General features: G+C 41.4%; 1 protein-coding gene across 1 annotated transcript in view; it reads left to right on the top strand.

The window, feature by feature from the left end:
• Positions 1 to 22,029, top strand: part of LOC122812929 (lethal(3)malignant brain tumor-like protein 4) — a 2,410,392-nt gene that overhangs the window by 280,026 nt on the left and 2,108,337 nt on the right. The window contains exons 4-5 of the mRNA XM_044084994.1: positions 21,230 to 21,380; positions 21,670 to 21,838. Of these exons, the coding sequence (XP_043940929.1) occupies positions 21,230 to 21,380; positions 21,670 to 21,838 (320 nt within the window). The remainder of the gene's footprint in view (positions 1 to 21,229; positions 21,381 to 21,669; positions 21,839 to 22,029) is intronic.

Genomic DNA, 22,029 nt, shown 5'->3' with positions numbered 1-22,029 from the left:
TATGTTGGTCAAGAGAGATTACCCAGCAGGTTTTGTAGAAAATATATTCACCGAAGTAAGAATGTAAAGAGAGCAAAGGTTATTTTCACCCTTATTGGGGAAAGATCAGGTGATGGAAGAAAGAAATGGACCACAGGAAAGAAAGAATAGTGAAAATTGGCTATTTTTAAATTTAATAACCAATATTTTGATATTAAAAAGATTTTAACATGTAATTGAAGCATTTTTAGGGTGAATCAGGAACAGTTGGATTTAGTAGGGACCTCACCTAGAATAATATATAAGAAAGATTTAAGTCTTAAAAATATTATTGAAAGCAATAGGAATGTGAACCGAATGTGGGAAGGAATGGTAAAGTGTGGATTCTGCCTGCAATGTAGGAATGTTAAGGAAGGAAAGGAAGTGATAATCCCACATTATGGGAAAATATGTCTATATAAGAAGTATACAGGTAGCAGCAAGGCTGTTGTGTATTTGGCGTTATGTTCCCTATGTCCCTCTTTCTACATAGGGAAAACTATCAATACTTTGAAGACACACATATACTAGCACAATTATGACATTAGCAAAAAAGATATGAGAAATGCCCTTGCTGCTCATATTGTTTCCCATGATGGACACAAGTCTAATTTCATGGTTATAGATCAAGCTGCTGCAAGGTTCCAGAGGTTATTGTTGAAACTGAAAACACAAGGAGGGAGGAGAAGAAGATGGGGGGTGGGGTTACTTAGGTTAGAGAGGGGAGGGATTGGAGCTGAGACTCTACAGTGTAGTACTGGTTGGAAAGAAAGGTGGGACATGGAGTTAGAGGAAAAAAATGGAAGAAATACTGCTGTTACCAAGGTATGTAACAACATCAAGGAGATTCCATATTTTTTGTATGGAAGTACCTTCATAAATATTATATACACAAGTGAGATTAGCTAAGATGTTTCCCTGGGTGGAAGATGGATGTTGGAGATGTAAGGAGGAAAGTGTGAAGTTATTTTAAGATGGAATTAATAACAGTAATGGAGGAGAAAAGGTACGGAAGAACAACACTAAAGACATAGTATTTCTCCTAGGCTATTCAAATGAAGTTCATGGGGAAGAAGGAATTTGATAATTAATGACATTAGCAAAAAAAAAAAAAAGCAGTTATGAGGGAAGAAGTGAAGAGATTATGATAGGTTTGAATTTAGAGAAGCCGAACATAAGACTAGGTTATAGTTTAGGGAAAGATGCGAAGTTTGGATGGATTTTGAAAGAGAGGAGCAGGTCCTGTTAGGTGAAGAGGTGATGCATCAAGAGTCTGGGTAATATGAGAAAGGGAGGTTATTATGAATGTTTAAGTACTGGGGGAAGGGTGGGTTTGTGAAAGTGTGGAGATTTGGCTTTTGTGTTTCCTTTTGTATTATTTCTGTTTGCATGGTGGTAAGAAACAATGAAAAGTTGATAAAGTAATATACTCATTAAAATGGGATGGAGAAGACTAGAATAAGATAACCCTAGTGTTTGGTTGTACTTTTTTGTAAAATGAAAAGGAATACAAAGTGGGATTACAAAGAGGACAGCCACAGGGGGGGAATAGAGGTAGTTTGAATTTTGATTGTATATATTACTTTAGTTGTCTGGAATGGTTTTGTTTTGTTCTGTAATCTGTTGTATTAATGCTGTTAATTAAGGAAAGTTTTGTTTAAAAAAGTGATAAATGCCTTTACTTGGGTTTGTCTTATTTCTCTTAATAAGCCCCCCCCCCAAGAAAACATAAAATACCAGTGTTTGTTAACAGTTTAGCTGTTTTTAAATTTGGGATAACCTTGCATTTTTAAGGAGAATGCAGTGTAGTTGAAAAGAAGTGTTTTTCTTTGTGTGTGTGAGTACATTTCTTTGAAACATTCTTTCAAGGTCAGTTATAAAAGTTTTTGTAATTTTTTAATTAGCTCTACACCACTGATGTATATTTTTTCACGTGTTTGCTTTGCTTTTGTAGTCTCTGACTTTTGAAAAAAGAACTGATGACTCAACGTTGATCTGCACTGGCACCTCGCAAACAAAGCTGCTATCAATAACTCAAGAGTACATTTAACCTAGTAGAGAACTAGCTTGCTGCTCGCTGTCTGATTCTAAATCCTTATAAAAATAAGCTCCTACTTTTTACCCCCCACTCAAAGATCCACGGCATTATCTCTCTCCATTACAGCTAATAACGGTACCATAATCTCTCCAGATGCCCATACAAACCTTCTAGGAGTTATTATAGACAACAATCTTAAGTTTGATGTGCACGTCAACAAAACAATCAAAACCATTAACAGAAAACTGGGCTCACTATATATGATAAAGCCATTTCTTACCCCATATGCTAGGACTTCCATTGCCCACTCCCATCTACTCTCTACTATGCTTCCCTTCATCGCCTTCATTCTTTACTGATGGGTTTGGAGCAGATCCCTCGGTTCTGATACGGCTAATTGCAAAGCTCGAGGTCTTCAAATAGCTTGAGGCCAAGTCCCTATCCCATGATGTACCTGGAGTTACCTCAGATCTTGTTTGCTGTGTATAATAATACCATATGTCATTCTTTCACTCCCAAGAAAAAAGTATAGAAGGATTGAGTAACCAGGATGGATCCAGCATCTCGGTCATCTATTAGCCTAGGGGGGGGTAGGAGGGAGGGACATAAGAGTAAAGGCGAGATGAACAACTCACATGGAACATTATGGCAAGTACATAACTTCTTTATGTGAAGTTGTTCAATTTCGCCATTCATTCTTTACTGATGGGTAGCGTCCCAAGCACCATCAATCTCGGGTAACTCACGGGAGTATATTTCTCAGGACCGTGGATCCAAAGGAGGCCTTGTCAACTTTGTAATGAGTGATAAAGGTATGAGGTTTTGACTTAGTGGCTGCTGCACAAATGTTATCAATAGGAAGCCTGGCAGAAAAAGCAAATGAAGTAGAAACTGCTCTGGTTGAGTGAGCTTTAATCTTGTGTTGCATAGGTGATGCAATCAGATAACCATTTAGACAGAGTTGTTTTAGCCACTGGTCTACCCTTCCTGGAGTCCAAGAATGAAACAAAAAGTTGGTCTGATTTCCTGAAATCTTTTGTTCTATCCAAATAAAATTTGAGCTGTCTGTGAACATCAAGCTTGTGCAGCATGTAATTGTTTGAATGGTTGGGGAAGAAGACTGGCAAATCTGTAATCTAGTTAAGATTGGTTTCAGTGCAAACTTTGGGCAAAAATGAGGAGTTTGTTCTAAGTGATATGCTGTCAGCATGGAATATCAAATAAGGAGGCTTGATGGATAAAGCCTGAAGCTCTGACACTCTGCGGGCAGAAGTAATAGTTACCAGAAAAATGGTCTTCCATGATAAAAATTTTAGGTCACAAGAGGAAGCTGGTTCAAATGGCGGAAGAATTATCCAGGAAAGCATAGAATTTAGATTCCATGGAGTATAGGGAGATTTCACAGGTGGTCTAATATGAAAAGTCCCTTTGAGAAAGGCTTTGGATAACTTTTGTGAGACATGATATTCAACCCTTTATATCTAAGATGAAAATTAGGAATAGCAGCCAATTGAACACGAACTGTTGCTGCTGCGGCTTCTTTGTTAAAAATCATAGTTAAGAACTCTAAAATGGAGGCCATAGGGGCTTGGTAAGCATCAATATTATTTTTAGAGGCCCATATAGAACATTTTTTCCATTTTCTTAGATAATAGCGTCCTAGTAGAAGATTTATGAGAAGGTAAAAGATTTGTTTTGTCTCATTGGAGAGGTTATGGAACCTGGTTATGATTGGATCTGGAGCAGCCAAGCTGTCAGCTTCAGGATTGGTGGAAATGCATAGAGGAGACCTGGAGGCCAATCTTGTACGAGTGCGTCTCCTAGAGGGGGAATCAGGGCAAAGTAGCTCCTGCATTTCTTGTTCATGTGACTGGCAAAAAGGTCACAGCAAGGCTGGCCCCACCTGTGGAATATCTTGTCTGCTATTTCTTTCTCAAGGGACCACTCGTGGGGCAACAAGATGGCACTGCTGAGTTTGTCTGCTATCACATTGGATTTCCCCGGGATGTGCATTGGCAACAGAAAGTGCTGGGTGGAAGCAACCAACTGCCATACTCTGAGGGCCTCTCGACAAAGGGAGTAAGACCTGGTTCCTCCTTGTTTGTTCAAATACTAGACCACCAACATGTTGTCTGTCTGAATCGCTATCGTACCCAGAGGAAGAAAGTCTTGAAAGTACTGCAATGCCAGAAGTAGCACTGTCATCTCCAGGACATTGATATGCAGATGTGTCTCTTGATCGGTCCATGTGCCTTGGGCTGTCTTTCCCTGAAAATGCCCCCCCCCCACCCTATCAGGGAAGCATCTGTGGTCACTGTGGCCGCTGGAGGGGATAGCACAAATGGGCGTCCTATCGTGACATGAAATGAGGTCAACCACAACTGAAGGTTGTTTTTGCAGGAATTTGTGATCATTATAGTGTGAGACATGGGAAGCTCTTGGTAAGACCATTGAGTGAACAACAGCCATTGTAGTATCCGCATGTGCATATGAGCTAGTGGTATGGCTAGAATTACTGCTGCCATTATGCCTAATAATTTCAGAACTTCTGATGCTGGTGCTCTTTCTTTTGATAGCAGAATGCTGACATGCTGACGAAGAAAAAGGACTCTTTCTATTGGAAGCCTTAGTGTGGTGGTGGTGGTGTCCAACTCTGCCCCGATAAAAATGATATGCTGCGATGGTGACAAGGCAGATTTTTCTGAGTTGATTGTAATGCCCAGATGATTGCAGAGTGACAGAGTGAACTTCCTGGCCTGAATGAGTTGATACCCAGTGTGGCGGTAAGGAGCCAGTCATTTAGGTACGGAATCACCTGGAATCCAAGAAGCCTCAGGTGAGCCATGACCACTGCCATGCATTTGGTGAACACTCTGGGGGCTGTAGTGAGACCAAAGGCAGGGCTTGAAACTGTTAATGATTGGCTCCCAACTGGAAGCGCATGTGTTCCCTGGATGGTCTGGCCATTTTTATGTGGTAATACGCATCCTTGAGATCTGTCGAGCACATCCCAATTGTCTTTCCTTAAGAAGGAAAGTCTAGACTGAAGCGTGACCATCCAAAACTTCTCTTTCTTTACGTATTGATTCAGTCTGCTGAGGTCCATTATGGGTCTCCAGTCCCCCGTCGTCTTTGGAACCAAAAAGAATCATGAGTAAGTTCCGGATCCTGTCTGGTCTGCTGGGACTAGTTGGATGACTTTCTTAGCAACGTTTGGACCTCCACATCTAGATCAGGGGAGGTCATCGTGCCTCTTTACTCATCCCTCATCAGGCCCATAATTGAGTACAATGCCCCTTTTGGGATGTACCTTACCAGACACCTGCAGCAACTGGAAAGACCCCAAAAGTACCTTACCAAGAGGATCAAAGGGCTGAAACAGATGCCATATGCTGCCCGGTTAAAGAAACTACAGCTATACTCAGTGGCATACCGCCTGCTCAGAGGCGATCTGTGCCTGACGTATAAAGCCATGTCCAACCCGGAATTAATGGACATGCTGCACTTCAGAAAATCCAAATCCCATCGAGCTACCCGCTCGAGAGACTTGAACCTCAGCACTGAAATAAATAGGACATGCTGGAGGGATAGATTCATAACCCAGAGGCTCCCTTCACTCTGGAATAAAATCCCAGTCCAGGTTAGGCAGAGTCCCTCATTGACTCTCTTCAAGAGGAATCTTGATCAGTGGATGGGGGATCGTAGGTTTACCCCGGGTATCACTTCTGTGTCACTGTTAGACAGAGGCACAGTATGCTAACCTCGAAAAAGGGCATAGCAAAATTAATTTAAATTGGGTGGCGAAAGCCAAACACACTCTGGCTAGGCTTCTAAATGCCCTAGGGCAGATAGCCTAGTATGAACCTATGAACCTATGACAGACCGCACAGCAAATGACTGTAACTATCTAAGAAAACAGTAGAAATTGTGGCAAAAGGTCACTGAATAACACACTGTAATTTGAGAAGAAACTTTTAAACTAGGCTTATAAGAGGCCAACTAGAAATTTGTTAAAGCACACTAGATGGGAAGGGATATAAAGAGGGAAAACACACTGAAAAGCTATAAGAGCTTTAAAAAATATCCTAAACTATTCTATCTATTTAACTAGCAAAATTTTTAGTAAGTAAGTAATGAAAAAACAGTTTTACTGGCCCGAGATAAAGCAGAACCTCCAGTCTGTTTCAGCGGCAAACTAGATGTAAGGTAATTCCAGGTGCATCATGGGATAGGGAATTGGCCTCGAGTTATTTGAAGACCTTGAGCTTTGCAATTGGCCATATCGGAGCCTAGGGATCAGCTCCGAACCCATCAGTAAAGAATGAACGGTGAGATTGAACAACTTCATATGGAACGTTATGGTAAGTACATAACTTTTTTTCCTGTCGGGACATCTGTTCTTGGGTATTAGCATCTCAAACTAAATGGGGCTGTTTTATGAGAATTTATGTACTGTTTGTGTAAACTTTGTTTTTTTGACAAAAAGTGTTATTGTACTGATGGGCAGGAACATACTTATTAGTGCAGTACATATGCTTACTTCATGACAACCTACCTGCCATATTGTTGTTCTGTCAGTTTAAGTGTTTGATCAGGGTACTTACAGGGAATTTGTGTTTTGCTTTTGTGTTTTTCTTGTGAAGGGACTGAAGAAAGTGCTGTGAGTGCAAGTGTGATGGTTGTAAACACTCTGTTATCTTCTCACCGACTCGCTCCAGCATTGCTTACTGCTTTTGGCTCTTCTTTCTTGGCTGTAGTATGGATACTTACTCTGGTCCTGCTGATTCTTCTCCTGCTGTGAGTAGAAAGAAATAATCACTTACCAAGGAGTCCTTGCACTGTTGTGGACTCGGTCTCTGCCTTAACTGATAATGGATGAACCTGTAGTGGCCATTGGGTATTCCTCAGACCACTCACTTAATTCTCTGGTTTCTTCTGTTGAAGTCCTTTAAGCCATCATGTATTGTGGGTCAGCCACATCCTCTTTAGTTGCTCCACATCCTCTTTAGTTGCTCCAGTGGCCAATACGGGCATGGAAGAACCATCTTCTCTTGATCTGGTAGACACTACAGGAGATCCTCCTTAGTGTAACCAGGGCAAGAGACCATTAAACCAGGAAAACCTTACTTCCTTGAGTCTGTGTTCTTTCACAGGAACTCCTGTTAACAAAAATAAATAAATAAATAAATAAACAGTGTTCAACTAAAGATGTAATTCAGTTAAGAAAGATAAATTTCTTACTTTGGAAAGGCAGGCATTATAAGCGGTGAATCCTGGTACATAGAAACTATTACAGGTTGGCATCTGGTGTGAAGTAAATCCTAAGGAAACATGGTCTGATAATTCTGACTTTGTCAGAAATAGGGCTTCTCCTACAGATTGCCATGCCCAGCACTTTGTGAAGAAAACATTTTTATTCTCTTGTAGAGGAATTTTCTTTTAATCAGTCTGTAGCCAGGATGAATGAGCTATCTTTTTTTCCTGAACTGAGAAAATACTATAAAATGTTACAAATGGACATACTCATTCCTTACCTATCCCTCCTACTCTACCACCCGTGCAGTATGTGTTGAATGGTGCTGTAGTCATCCTGATACCCAGCCGTCCGTCTCTAAAAATACAGATAAATAGTGTAAGGTACCTCAGATCCGGCAACAATTTCAGCTAACTCTCATGCTGGCAACAGGTTGGTTCTTAACAAGTACCCTTCTCTTGGTGACAAAGAAAGCAAGGTGTTAGACCCCATAGGCAAGAGAATGTTTTTAGCCTTCAGAATTCTGAATTACCAGACGAATATGTGGAATTTTACACTTTGTCAAATTGTATGAAACCATGAAGAGAAGGACATCTACTGTTTTTTACACAACTGCACTTTATCCCTTCTTATGGGATTGGCCAGGGGCAATTACCACAAGTCTCCTCACAAACTGGATCTTCTCACAAGAGAGAGGGAGTTTGATAAACTCCAGTTTCAATCAGCTTTGATTGCCTGGATGATTCAATTCTAGTGCCTTTTAGGCACTTATTTCATGAGGACATGCAGCAGGTGGTAAAGGAGGCAAGAAAACCAGAAAGTAGAAAATCTTATGTTGGTAAGTGGAAGCAGGTTTTCTTGTTGGTTCCTAACGAATAACAATGGGTCAGGGATTTTGTACCACTGGTGCACTGTTCAAATATTTATGTGAGTTGTTGTCATCTGGCCCTCTTATTCATCTGACCATGGAGCCTCAAAAAGGTTTTTGGAAAGGAGTTTTACACTTGAGACCCCCTCATAAACAGGTTGCTTTTCCTTGGAATTTTAATTTTTTGCTGGAGAAGTTGTTACCATTTTAACCTGATCATCAAGCTGATTTAGGTTTACTGAATTGGAAAACTGTACTCATTATTTCCATGATATCTGCAAGAAGAATATCTGAGATGCAAGCTCTCATGGTGGGTAAGCCCTGTCTGACTTTCCACAAGGTAGCATTTCTAAGAACAAACCCCTCATTCATGCCCAAAGTGGTTTCAGAGTTTATTAACTAATTTAATTAATTATATTTGTTTTCTGGAAAAGCCCAACTGGGGAAAAAAACAGCTGAGGCCAGGGGAGCAGTACTTAAACAGCAATATCTTAGACATTTAAAACAGACAATGAAAGAACGTGAACAATTCAACAAAGTAAAAATAAATACATTAATTGTAAGATATAAGAAAAGAGTAACAGTTACACATATCAGTGAAGGAAACAAAAGATTGTGAAACTGACAAAAGGTAATATGAAAAAACACAGATGTTTCTACTTTGAATCTAACCATCAATCTCCATTTTCTACCCAGAACTTAAGAACCAGGGGGACATAATTCTGCATACTCTGGACATGGATAGGCAGCTCATCTGGTATCCTGACAGAATTAAGCTCTTTAGAAAAGCTGATCAGCTATTTGTTTCTTATCAAGAGAGAGAAAGGGATACCCTGTGTCTAAACAGACCCAGGGGGTTGTTTGATATTGTTTTTTTGTTATTGCCACCATGGCAAATCCATTCCAGGCAGTATCAAGGCATATTCTACTTGAGCCTTGTCTTCCTCCATGGCATACTGGAAAGGGGTGATCTCCAGAAGTATTCTAGAGGCATCTACATAACAGACTATATTACTTTTGTAGGTTCAGAGCTAATTTTGCTAGGACCCTTATCCATGGGCTCTTGGATCTCTGTCCTTCCTTCTCCCTGGTTAGATAAGCTTTGGTAATTAACCAATACAGCCTAAAGGCTACTGCAGCAGTGGGAATGATGAACATAATTCATTTGTGTAAGTTGCTCTTACCCATAACAGTAGATGTGAAGTTGTTCTATCTCACCATTCATTCTTACTAATGGGTTCAGAGCTGATCCTCGGCTCCGACTCGGCCAACAGCAAAAGCTCGAGGTCTTCAACCAACTTGAGAACAACTCCCTATCCCATGATGCACCCTGGTCTTCCATCAGATCTCGTTTGCCGCTGCAACTTGATCGGACTTTCACCAGCTCTGGCCAGTGAATAACTTTCTTTAATTATAGCTTTTTCTGCTAAGTAAGTGTTTAAAATAGTTTAGTCTGTTAGGTAGTTATTTAGGTAGTTAGTTTAAAGCATAGATAATAACAGTTAGTTACTTCTATAGTTAAATTAGTTAGATATTAGTGGCCATGTTATTAGGCCTTTCTTCTCCCTATCTCTAGGATTTATATTGTGTGTGTGTGTGTGTGTGTGTGTGTGTGTGTGTGTGTGTGTGTGTGTGTGTGTTTCTCTGTTAAATTAGAGCCTTTCCTTTTTACAGGGCAGATAGTTTAACTTTAGCTTAAATTCATACTAATAGTTTAATTTTCTTAGAGCCTTTTTTTTTTTTACAAGACTTTAGTAGTTGCTTCAGTGTGGGTCTTATTCTTGTTTTGGCTTTTTCCGTGTTAGGGGTCGCCACAGTGGATCATCTGTCCACTCATGATTGGCAGTGGAGTTTTACGGTGTCAAGTTGCCAGCCCGGCACCCACCCTTCCACAGAAGACACACACACAGACACCCTCACACCTAGGGCCAATTTAGAGTGTCCAATTCACCTACTACATTTCTTTGGGATGTGGGAGGAAACCGGAGCACCCGGAGAAAACCCATGCTACCACAGGGAGGATAGAGCTCTTTTATTTTCAGGGCAGTAGTTGCTTGTGAAGTATTAGTGTTGGTATTTTGTACTTCTGAATTTATATTTCTTGAATGTATTTGTTTCCGATACTATATCTCATCAGAAAAAGGAAAAATCCAAGTCTGAATTAAAAAAATGCCCAAGATGTGGGCAAAAGATGTGCATCACCAATGGACACACTGAATGTGTCTACTGTTTGGGTGAAGTGCACCTACAGGAAAGCTGTACTATATGCCGCTCCTTTAGCTCCAGAGTGTTGCAAGAAAGGAAAAGAAAACTCACGGATAAGGGTCTTTTAAAATCCTCCTTCCAGGAGTCACTGGATAAGTTTGACAAGCACTCCAAAAAGCCTAGAGAACCGACGAAGAGTCCATCGACTCCAAAATCAGCCTCTAGTAAAGCTTCAACATCGGTTCCACAGCCTACGGAACAGACTGTCATCGTGGTTAGGAGCCGGTCCCCGACCTTGGAGCCAGTATCTCCTACATTAAAATCTCTCATCTTACAATCAGTGACTTTGTCAAATTCGTCATGGGCCTCAAGTAAGACTGTCTGATTTTATGTGGACCACGTGGTGAAGAAGCTTTTACAGTTACCAGCACTGGCAAAAATTTTATCGGCACCAACTTTAGTTCCCCCAACATCTTCTGTTCCTCCTCCGATCTGCATGGAGGTTTTTGTGCCAGAGAGCTCAGAACTGATGATCATGGAACCTTCGGGACTGACACCTACTCTAGGCTTTTCGGCCCCGACTGCCCTGATGTCTTTGGCGTCAACCGAAGGATCTCGGAGCCGACACTCACCGGTTGGGTCCGGGGAGGATAGTAGGACAGAATAGGTGCCAACTTTACCTCTCAGGCTTCAGCTTGAGTGCGTTCAGCCCCGATCTCTGGCTCGGAGCCCTCCATACCGGCGCAGACCGTTTCCATCGAATCCTTGGATCCGAGGGATTCCTCTCGTTGGGACCGAGGGGCCTTTGAGGCTATGAGGAGGGCTTTGTCCACAACGATGACCACTACATCAGTCCTGGCAGCTCCCTCCCAGAAAGCACCGGTGTCTGCCTCTACATCACACGCTCCATTAAAGCGTAGAAATCCTGAGGATCTGGAAGCCTCATTGGGTGAACCATGTTCTTCCGAGACCTCTCCAGAAGCTCCCACTGAAGAGGTGCCTAGGAAGAGACTTTGCAAGAGGAAGCATCTGGACTCCCTACAAGAGTCAGTCACTTCGGATACTGACTTGGATGAGTCAGAAGGGTCCCCACGGTCCCCCTCAGAAGATATCTCCTTTGCAGATATCTTAGAAATTCTTAAACAGAGGGGTGGCTGGAAATCCCTTAACCCTACTGATGATGAGTCAGTCTTCCTGAAGGCTTTTGGGTCTCAACCCTCCACCTCTTGGGTTGCTTGAGTTACTCACTCGAAGGGCATGGGAGTCCCCAGACACCACGGAGCCTGTACCCAGGAGGCCTAATAAATTTATAACTTGCCCTCAGGATAGAGCTTATCTCACTAAAGGAGTGCCTGTTGATACTATGGTGGTATCAGCTGTTCAGCGTATGTTTAGTTCAGTGGCCTTTGTCCTTTGATCGCTGGACTATCTCACACATTTCACTAGATTACAAAGGGGTCTCCTGAATGAGCTTGGAGATGCCCTGCAGGGTTCAGTAGCTATGGAGGTTTCAGACAAGGTAACTTCCCAGCTCTCCACTCTTAATTTGATTGTGAACTTGTCCATGCGTCTGTTATCATATGCAGCTGATGGTACAAACAGAGCAGCGGGTACAGGAATTGCTCTCAGGAATCACTCCTGGATGCGCTTATGTTCCTTTGCAGAACCCTTTAAGTTTTCCTTCATTAACACCCCCTGTGACAGTTCGTCCCTTTTTGGACCAAAGGTAAAGGAAATGCTTACCGGGAGTGAAAAAGACAGAAAGACCTTGTCTGCCATCAGAGTATGTTTTTCCTACCCTGAATAGACCTTACCCCAAAGGGAGGGGGGTGGAAAGATATGGTTCCGTAAATCTCAAGGATCTTTCCAGGACACTCATGGTGAAACCCCTTCTAGAAGCAGAGGAGGGGGTAATAACAGAAGACGCCGCCCATGCGGCATAGGGGGTCCGCAGAACCAAGGAGACAGACATCAGTTCTTTGGCAAGCCCTATCAGCGCTCCTGAAAGGAGGCCTGACTGTTCATCTCTGGAGGCAGTCTGGGGGATGTCTTTCTTTGTACCTGGATGCCTGGCTAAAAATAACCAAAGACAGCTGGGTACAAAGCATAATATCCAGATGATACTCTATTCCCTTTGCCACTCCACCCCCTCTAGAGAAAAAAATCCCAGACGTTCCACCCAGTCACAGGGAACAAGCAGCCTTTAGAGGTCCAAAGGTTGCTGGGGAAAGAGTCATCCAGCCAGTCCCAGCAGACCAGAGAGGATCTGGAACTTACTCAAGGTTCTTTTTAGTTCCAAAGAAAACAGGGGACTGGAGACCTATTTTGGACCTCAGCAGACTAAACAAGTCAGTAAAAAAGATGAAGTTCCAGATGGTCAAGCTTCAGTCAATACTCCCCATTTCTGGGGAAAGACAGTTGGATGTGCTCTATAGATCTTCAGGATATGTACTGCAACATAAAGATGGACAGGCCATCCAGGGTTCATCTACGCTTCCGGCTGGGAGCCAGTCATTATCAATTTTTCGCTCTGCCATTTGGTCTCACTGTAGCCCCACAGAGTGTTACCAAATGTGTGGCAGTAGTCACTGCTCACCTGAGATGTTTGGGATTCCAGGTGTTTCCATATCTAGACGACTGGCTCCTCACTGCCACTACTAAGCAACAACTTATTCAGGTGAGGGACACAACCTTAAATCTCTGCACTCAGTTGGGGATTACCATCAACTCAAAAAATTTGCCTTGTCACCATTGCAACAGACCGTTTTTATAGGAGCAGAACTAAACACAGTTACAATGACATTAAGTCTTCCTCCAGAAAGAGTTTCTCTCTTAGGAAAAGAAATATTAGACTTTCTTCCAGTGACAAAAGCCCCAGTCTCAATGGTACTCAAATTGCTAGTATCAATAGTGGCAGCGATCATAGCCATTCCCCTCACTCGAATGCACATGCGAGTTCTGCAATGGCTCCCATCCTCTCAATGGTCCTTTCAGGAACTCCCAATGTCACACCAAATCATCATAACGAATACGTGCAAGAAGGACCTTCAGTGGTGGCTGACATCTCAACAGGTAACTCGGGGCTGTCCATTTGTTTTACCCAATCCCATAGCCACGGTGACCACGGATGCTTCCTTGATAGGGTGTGGGGCATTATCAGGGTAAAACAGCCTAAGGCACATGGAAAAACACGAGGCTCATCTGCATATAAATGTTCTGGAGATGAGAGCGGTACTTCTAGCGTTGCAGTCCTTTCAAGACTCTCTACCTCCGGGAACAGTTGCAATTCAGACAGACAACATGTCAGTGGTCTGGTACATAAACAAACAAGGAGGAACCAAATATTATCCCCTGTGTCGAGAGGCCCTGAGAGTATGGCAGTGGGCAAATTCCACCCAGCGCTTTCTGATAGCAATGCACATCCCGGGGAGGGCCAGTGCAATAGCAGACAAGCTAAGCAGGGCAATTCTTCTGCCTCACGAATAGCCCCTAAAGAAACAAGTAACGGAACAGATATTCTGCAGGTGGGGCCAGCCTTGCTGCGGTCTCTTTGCAACCCTAACAAACCTGAAATGCAGCAACTACTTTGCCTTGATCCCACCGCCGGGGGATGCCCCAAGGGATGCACTGGTGCACAATTGGCTCCTGGGTCTCCTTTATGCCCCCTCCCTTCCCTCTGATACCCAAAGTATTACAGAAAGCAAAGTCTCTGGGAAGGATCATAATTTTAATAGCTCCTTACTGGCCTCTGCAAATTTGGTTTCCCTTCCTTCAGCCTCATTTTTAGGAAGAACCCTGGATCCTGGACCCAGTTCCGGATCTGTTGACCCATTCATCGGGGGCTCTTCATCCTTCTCTTCATTCCCTCAAACTGACAGCTTGGCTGCTCCAATTCCAACAGTAGCCAGGATTTACAACCTCTCAGTGGAGGCCCAACATATTGTAACATCCACTCATAAATCATCCACCAGACAGTTATATCTTGGCAAATGGAAGAGATTTTTTCTATGGGCATCTCAGAATGATGTTGATCCCTACCTAGCTCTGATCTCATCTACACTGGAATTTCTGACTAAACTTTTCAGTGAAGAAGCTGCTGCAGTTGCCATTAGAGTTAATTTAGCAGCAATCTCAAACTTTCATCTTGCTTCCAATGTTCTAATGTCATGTCACATCGACTCTCTAAAGCCATTCTTAAGGGTACCATTCTTTTGAGACCACCAACCAGAACTCCAGCCATGCCATGGAATCTAAATTTTGTTCTCTCCCGAATTATATTACCTCCTTTTGAATCAGCGTCATCCTATCATTTGAAATTTCTCTCATGGAAGACTATATTTTTTATAGCTATTACTTCTGCTCGTAGGATTTCTGAGCTACAGACCTTGACCATCAAAACTCCCTGTTTGATTTTCCATAATGGCAGAGTTTCACTCAGAACTAATCCATCCTTCTTACCAAAAGTTTGTTCAGAGACAAATCTTAACCAATCCATTGAGTTGCCCGTTTTCTTTCCTAAATGCACAAATAGAATGGAACACATGCTGCACAAACGTTCATAGACAACTCCGATTTTATTTAGATAGAACAAAACAATTCAGAAGAACGGATCAACCCCAGTGACAAAAGTCACCTTGCCAAGATGGCTATCAGATTGCATTTCCTTCATTTATAGTTCAGAGAATGCTCCCTTACAACAAAAAATAAAGGCCCACTCTACTAGAGCTGTTTCAACCTCATTAGCCTTTTCTGCAAGGTTACCATTAGATGTTGTTTGTGCAGCAGCTACCTGTTCAAGACCTCATACCTTTTTCACTTATTACAAAGTAGACAAGTCCTCCAGGGACAGGACCTCCTTTGGTTCCACAGTTCTGAGGAACATTCTCCCATGAGCCACCTGAGAAAGATGGTGTTTGGGACACTACCCATCAGTAAGAATGAACTGCGAGATGGAACAACTTCACATAAAGAAGTTATGTACTCACCATAATGTTCCATGTGAATTGTTCATCTTGCCTTCATTCTTACGTCCCACCCTCCAACCCCCATCCAGTCTACTTGAGGTCTGTCATCCTCTGGTATATGTTGCATTGTCTCTTATCCAGTTCTCAGAGTGGCATATTAATGGTAGTAGGTAGTCAGTTGGCAGCAAACAAGATCTGAGGGAAGGACCAGGGTGCAGCATGGGATAGGGAGTTGGCCTCGAGCTGGTTGAAGACCTCGAGCTTTTGCAGTTGGTCGAGTCGGAGCCGAGGATCAGCTCTGAACCCATCAGTAAGAATAAAGGCAAGATGAACAACTCACATGGAATGTTATGGTGAGTACATCAACATTTTTTTTTTATTATTTTGGACATAAAGTAGGGTTTTGTGTGTTTCTACTTTATATGTTTCTTTGCTATTATTGGCTGTTTATTTCAGGATTGCTAGGCTTTTCTGTCTCCAGGGGTCATAAATTCCTGAAGAAATCATGCTGATTGCCTCATTTGGACTAGCCAGTCAGCAGTCAGAGTAAAGCTAGAGCTTTGTGAAGTTGGCAGGTTGTTTCTAAGGCAGAGAAAACAACTTGTATAGCCTAAAGGCTACTGCAAATCATATATTAGCAAATGGTAAAGATTTTCTAGTTAGTGCCAAAATAAGCACCATGACGGTCTTAAAGCTAGTATTTTTCTGGTTCTTCCATGTTTGTGTTAGTTATTATCCTCTGGCCTTTTTTAACTCTGTTATGGTTCATTTGTCGGCCATGAATACAACCCCTGCAAATATATTCCCATGTTAAAATGTTTAAAGAGGTCTTGCATACCAGGTCATCTAGAAAACAGGTAGCTCCTCCTTGGGATCTCAACTTTGTTTTAGAAACATTAACTCTGGCTCCATTTGAACCAGCCGGGTCCATAACATGGAAAACAGCCTTACTGATTGCTGTGACTTCTACTTCTAAAAGAAGAATATATGAGTTGCAGGCTCTCATTATGGGTCAATCATATCACTTTTTCCACAAATATAGGGTTTCTTGAGAAATAATCTTTCATTTATGGGTAAAGTGTTGTAAGAGTTTACTTTAAGCTAAGGTTTCTATCTCCTTGTCTTCTTTCCAGAACCTAAAAACAAGAGGGAAAGGATTCTTCATACTCTAGATGCCCACAGACAACTCGGATCATATACTGATGGAATTAAAACCTTTACAAACTCTGATCAGTTATTCATTTCTTTTAGGTTCATAGGTGTGTACTGGGTTAACGGCCCTGGGGCCTGTACAAGCCTAGCCATAGGATTACCCCGGCATAGTGCCACCCGACCTTAGTTCCCAGTGCCTCTGTCAAGTAGAGCCACTGGAGTTATCCCCAGGGTGAATTTTCTGTTTCCCAGCCACACATCAAGATTTCTCTTGAAAAGGGTCAGCGAGGTGCTCTGCGTGACATGTATGGGAAGTCTGTTCCATAGTATGGGCAGTCTATGGCTTATAAACCTGTCCCTCCAGCATGTTCTGTTAATTCTGGGAATGAGGTTGAGGTCTCTGGAGCGTGTGGTGAGGAGGGATTGAGATTTCTTTAGATGTAGCATTTCTAACAGAACTGGGTCAGATATGGCTTTGTAAGTCAAGTAGAGATCGCCTGTAAGTGGGTGATATGAAACGGAGAATAGTTGGAGTTTTTTTTTTAGTCTGTCCATTTAGGACAAGTGTTTAAGGCCTAGAATCCTCTTTGTGAGGTACTTTTACAGCCTCTCCAGTTGCTGCAGGTGTCTAGTGAGGTACATACCAAATAGGGCACTGTACTTTGATGATTGGCCTAATTAGGGAAGAGGAGAGGGAGACGATGACCTCTTTCTTTCTGGATGCAAAACCCTTAGTAATGAGATGTGCCACATAGGACTTTCTGACCACAGTGGCAATGTGGTGATCAAAAGAGAGGTTGCTGTCAACCTGTGTTCCCAGATCTCTTATAACACCTTCTGTGTTCAGTGGACTACCATCAGTGTGGTAATTCATGAGAACCGGGTTTTTCCCCAAAGGGGACGACAACACATTTTTTGGTATTGAACTTAAGGCCATGGTTGACACCAGTTGTTGGTCTCAGTGAGGCCAGTCTGTAGGATGTCAACATCACTTTGGGAGTTAATAGCAGCTCCCAACTTACAATCGTCTGCAAAATTTGTCAGCCAGAGTCCCTTCATGTTGGCGGGGACTTCAGAGAAGTAGATATCAAACAGGAGAGGACCCAGGACCAAATCATGTAGGACTCCACTCATGACTAGTTGCCAGTCTGCAGCTCACCTAGTGATACAGGGGTTGATGTCAAGCTTTGTGAGTTTTTCTAGGATTCCTGAGTGGGGAATGGTATAAAAATCCTTGGCCAGATCAAGGTAGGCTGTATGAACCACCTTGCCTTCATCCACAGCTCTGGTGACTGACTTAAAGTCAACCAAGTTGAGCAGGCATGATCTACCCTTCACAAAATCAAACTGTGTGGGATCCAGAGTTTGGAGATTCCCTATATCCTTGTTTGTTAGGTCCATGATGATGCGTTCCATAGCTTTGCATATCAGACTCGTCAGGCTAATAGGGTGATAGTTCCCAGGGTCTGTAGTTGCTCCTCCTTTGTGGAGAGGGATGACTGTAGCATTGCGCCATTCAGTAGGGACAAAGCCTGAGGTGAGGCTGTGACTGAACAGGGCACATGTGAGGTGCCAGTTAACTCCATAGTTCATGTAGACCACAACCAGGGATATTGTCAGGTCCCATAGAAGCTGTATTCTTGGCCTTGGACAGTGCTGTTTTAACCTGTGCAACAGTATTACTGGGTGCCTGACAATCTACTGGTATTGTGATTGGTCCTTGGGGGGGGGGGGGGGTAAAGATGACACTGAATCTGTTGGCTCGGTATAGGAGGTAACATTGTGCAGTAGCCAGTAGCTCAGAACAAGTCTGGGTATTGCCGTGGAGATTCTTTACATAACTATAGAAGGCCTTGTGATTGTCTTTACTATCTGCTGAAATTCTGTTTTCATAGCTAGCTTTAGAGGATTTGATGAGTGATCTCAACTTTTTGTTGAGGCTGATAAGGGAGTTTTTACAGTCTTGGGACTTCTTATTTTACATCAGTTTTGTCATCCTCTTGTAGAGTTTATGGCAAAGGACCACCAGATTCATTGGTTAAAAAAATACTCCATGTCAGTTACGTACTGCCTCCAAGCTTTAGTTCTAGTTTCAGAAAACAGGGAGAAAAGAAATCCAACATGTATATATAATCTTTACATTTCTGCGTCTTTAATAGAAGAACTTGCATTAAATATTAGAGAAAAGTGACAAAAACTACCCACAGCTGAAAATACTTATGACACAAACCATTAAGTTAGCATCAAATTCCACCAATAGTGCATTTTCCCTTGGAGACCAAAGCTGACTTGCAAGTAAGGCAGCAAGAACCAAATGCATCAGGCTGTATAGTCACTCATGCAGAACATTTTAGCAAGTGCATAGCCCAGCAAACAATTCCATGTATGGGTCTTGTGGAAGGAATTATAATTTGAAGCAAGTTGTGTAATGCCAATATTATATCTTGTACTAACATTTTTTTTGGGGGGGGCGGGTGCAATGTAAATTTAAGCTTAAACTTGCATACCATATTTTTTTTATTAGTAAACTCACTCCAAATAGCTTAAGGCAAGTTTTACCATTTTCTAGATGACAAAATATCAGACTACTGGTATTATAAGCCTAGTAGAGCCTCCCTGAGAATTTGGCGACAAACGGGTACACCATCATTGCAACTATTATTCTACTTTTAAGAACTCTGATAAAGCAGCATAACTCCTTTTTTTGTTGCCAAATCTATTAACTGAGAAAGCACTAAATGTTTGTAAACCCAGAAAATAAATACATCATTAACAAAGTATAACTTAAATAGTACTCCGAGGAGCAGACATTTAGCTTGTTAGCTGGAAAGTGCCCTAAAACGACTAGAATAAAACAGCTGTAATAGAAAAAATCCCCAGTTGCTTTACAGTGAGCAGTGTTATTCAGTGAACTTTGACAAAAACATGAACCTATGAATTATGTTCAAGACAAAATTAACAATGAAGTGTGTGTTCTATACCGGAAAGGTACGCTAATTTTGAAAGAGGAAAAAACTTAATTGCGATGAAGGACTGGAGTGTCAAAAACTTGGGCTTCTTCTACTGAATTACTCACGAACACTAAAATGAATAGCCACTAAAACTATGCTAATACACATATAATTATGTAAAACTAACAAGGAACGCTAACGCGTACAGCGAACATTCTGTGTAAAAAAAAATACAAATAAAAAGCAACTTGGCCGGGAAATACGACCAGTAAGAGTTAGTAAAGTTAAGATTGATTTCTACCTCCAACAAATATGCATAAGTTAATATTAAAATCGTTTACTACACTGAGCACATGGCTTAAACGTCAACATATACAATTCATCATGTTAACACAGAAGAAAAATTAGGATACTCTACTAAAACACAAAATAACATACGAATAGCTATAATTAAAAACACTTCACGTAGAAATTAACATATACTTGCCGAATAAGTATGTACTTAAATTCTACTTTAGGGCCTATAACTAACAAACTCAAAAATCAAATCACATACCTTTTCTTCCATACAATGTAAAACGATAGAGGGATATTTGTGACTTAACCAACGGAAAAATGCCAGAACTCCAATGGCTTATAAAATCAGGTCTTTAAAAATGTAAATTAAAAAAAAAATTACAAAACTCTGCACATAAGAAATAATTCAAAGGGGACCAAACATGGGAAATAAACATGAAGGTAAGAAAAAAACTACAGCCTTAGTCAAAACAAACTATATCCATACAAATGTTTTACATTGTTTCCTGTTGTTATACCCACTAGAACAAGGCATTTGCAGGCTGAGTCGATGCAAACTTACAAGGGCCTTGGCTTCACCAATGGCTTTTTGGAAAGAGTTGGATTCCAGAATATTCTACAAGCAGCAACTTGGTTCAGAGTGCTGCAAAGTAGTCTCCTTTTCTAGGTCTAGAACACACTTTGCTAGGACCATTCTTAAGGGGTTTTTGTAAACCTCTTCCCTCTTCATTCCAGGCATTAAAAGCTGTAGTGGTCTACCCATATAGTTAAGTCTGTGGCAGTGATGAAATGGTGTACTGTTACAGTTCAATTGTGTAACAAAACTTAGTATAGCAATAGATGTTTGAATGATCACTGCTTGAGTAGCCACTCCATTACCGTATTTTTCCTTATTTTTATTGCCATGTTGAGTACTGTTTTTCTATGTACGTAACACTGACCTTTCTTAGGGCCCTAGCCTCCTAGTTTTCGATGACATGAAAACTCCGAAGGGCTTGGCACCCACACAGTTGATTTTGTTTGCCTCTGCTTGAGCTGTTGATGGTTTGGCTGTATGGAAGGTGTCCTTAACCTCTAGAAGCTGGCTGACTGTTATATCTTGGGCTGGATGTAATCCATATATAGCAAAAGCTACTGCAGCAGTGACCATTTGAATATGTATGGCGATGATAAGTTTACCTAGACAAACAACTGTACTTCGTTTGTGTGTGTCACCACCCATCTAATTCAACTAGTAGGAATATGTTATGAAAGGCGGTCTTTGCGTTTTTGTCACTACATTTTTTGGATGTTTTGCTTCTTGATGTAAGTCTACTGATGACAGTTCCTGCACATAACTCTTATTTGCAAGTAAATGCCTTTTCAAATAGTTTAACAGTTCATCTTTTAAGAAGTTCTGCACTTTTGTTTTCAGTATTATAAATCCTTGCTTGCATTTGTCTTTTTTATTAAACTTTAATGTTTTGTGTACATGTGTTATAGGACTTGGAAGCAGTGTAGACACTACAGCTGCCTCACAAGAAACATCCACTGTGGCTGCCTGTTGTGAGATCTGTGGATGTCCCCTGGATATGAGCATCGCAAAAAGTAGTAGGTTCTGCAGTCCAACGTGTGCACAACGGCTGGAGGACAGGTGAGACTGCTGAAAGATTAATGATTAATTTTCAGTTTAAAATACTACATATTTTAGTGTCCTCTGGCTTTAAATGAATTGCAGCCTAAAGTGATGTTATTTTATGCTGTTTTGTCACTGTATGCTGTTTGATCTTGTTTTTGGATGTATCGCTTTGCAGCAAATTACCAATTATGTTAAATATGTACGTTTTCCTTTTGTTTTATGCAACATAAATGCTTGCAGTTATAATATATAGATAATAGAGCATATTTTTATCAGTTTGATTTTCTGCTTTTTTTGTATTTAGGAGTTGCAAGGCCAGCCCAGGAGAATGCAAAAATGGCATGAACAGTAACAGTAATCTAAGTATGCTTAACAGTGCAAATGATGCTGACAGACCTCTTAAGCGAATGAGACGGAAAAGAAAACTGCTTTGGGATTCAGATGACGAAGATGAAAATCTAGATGAAGAGGAGGTAAATGTGTGGCTTGCAATTTCTCATGTTGTTTTAAACCTGAATAAGTGCTATGCTTTTAACGATGAGGCAAATGTTAAAACGTATTGATTTATTAGTTTTGTCCTTATGATAGTATTTATTGAATTTTTTTTTTTTATCCTTATGGTAAAAGTTACAGGTAACCTGTAATTATTCCCCCCTTCACTATC

The sequence above is a fragment of the Protopterus annectens genome, chromosome 1.part1, assembly GCF_019279795.1.
Source record: "Protopterus annectens isolate FY-2018-M chromosome 1.part1, PAN1.0, whole genome shotgun sequence".
Classification (NCBI taxonomy): domain Eukaryota; kingdom Metazoa; phylum Chordata; order Ceratodontiformes; family Protopteridae; genus Protopterus; species Protopterus annectens.
This window is presented reverse-complemented; position numbering and strand designations above follow the sequence as displayed.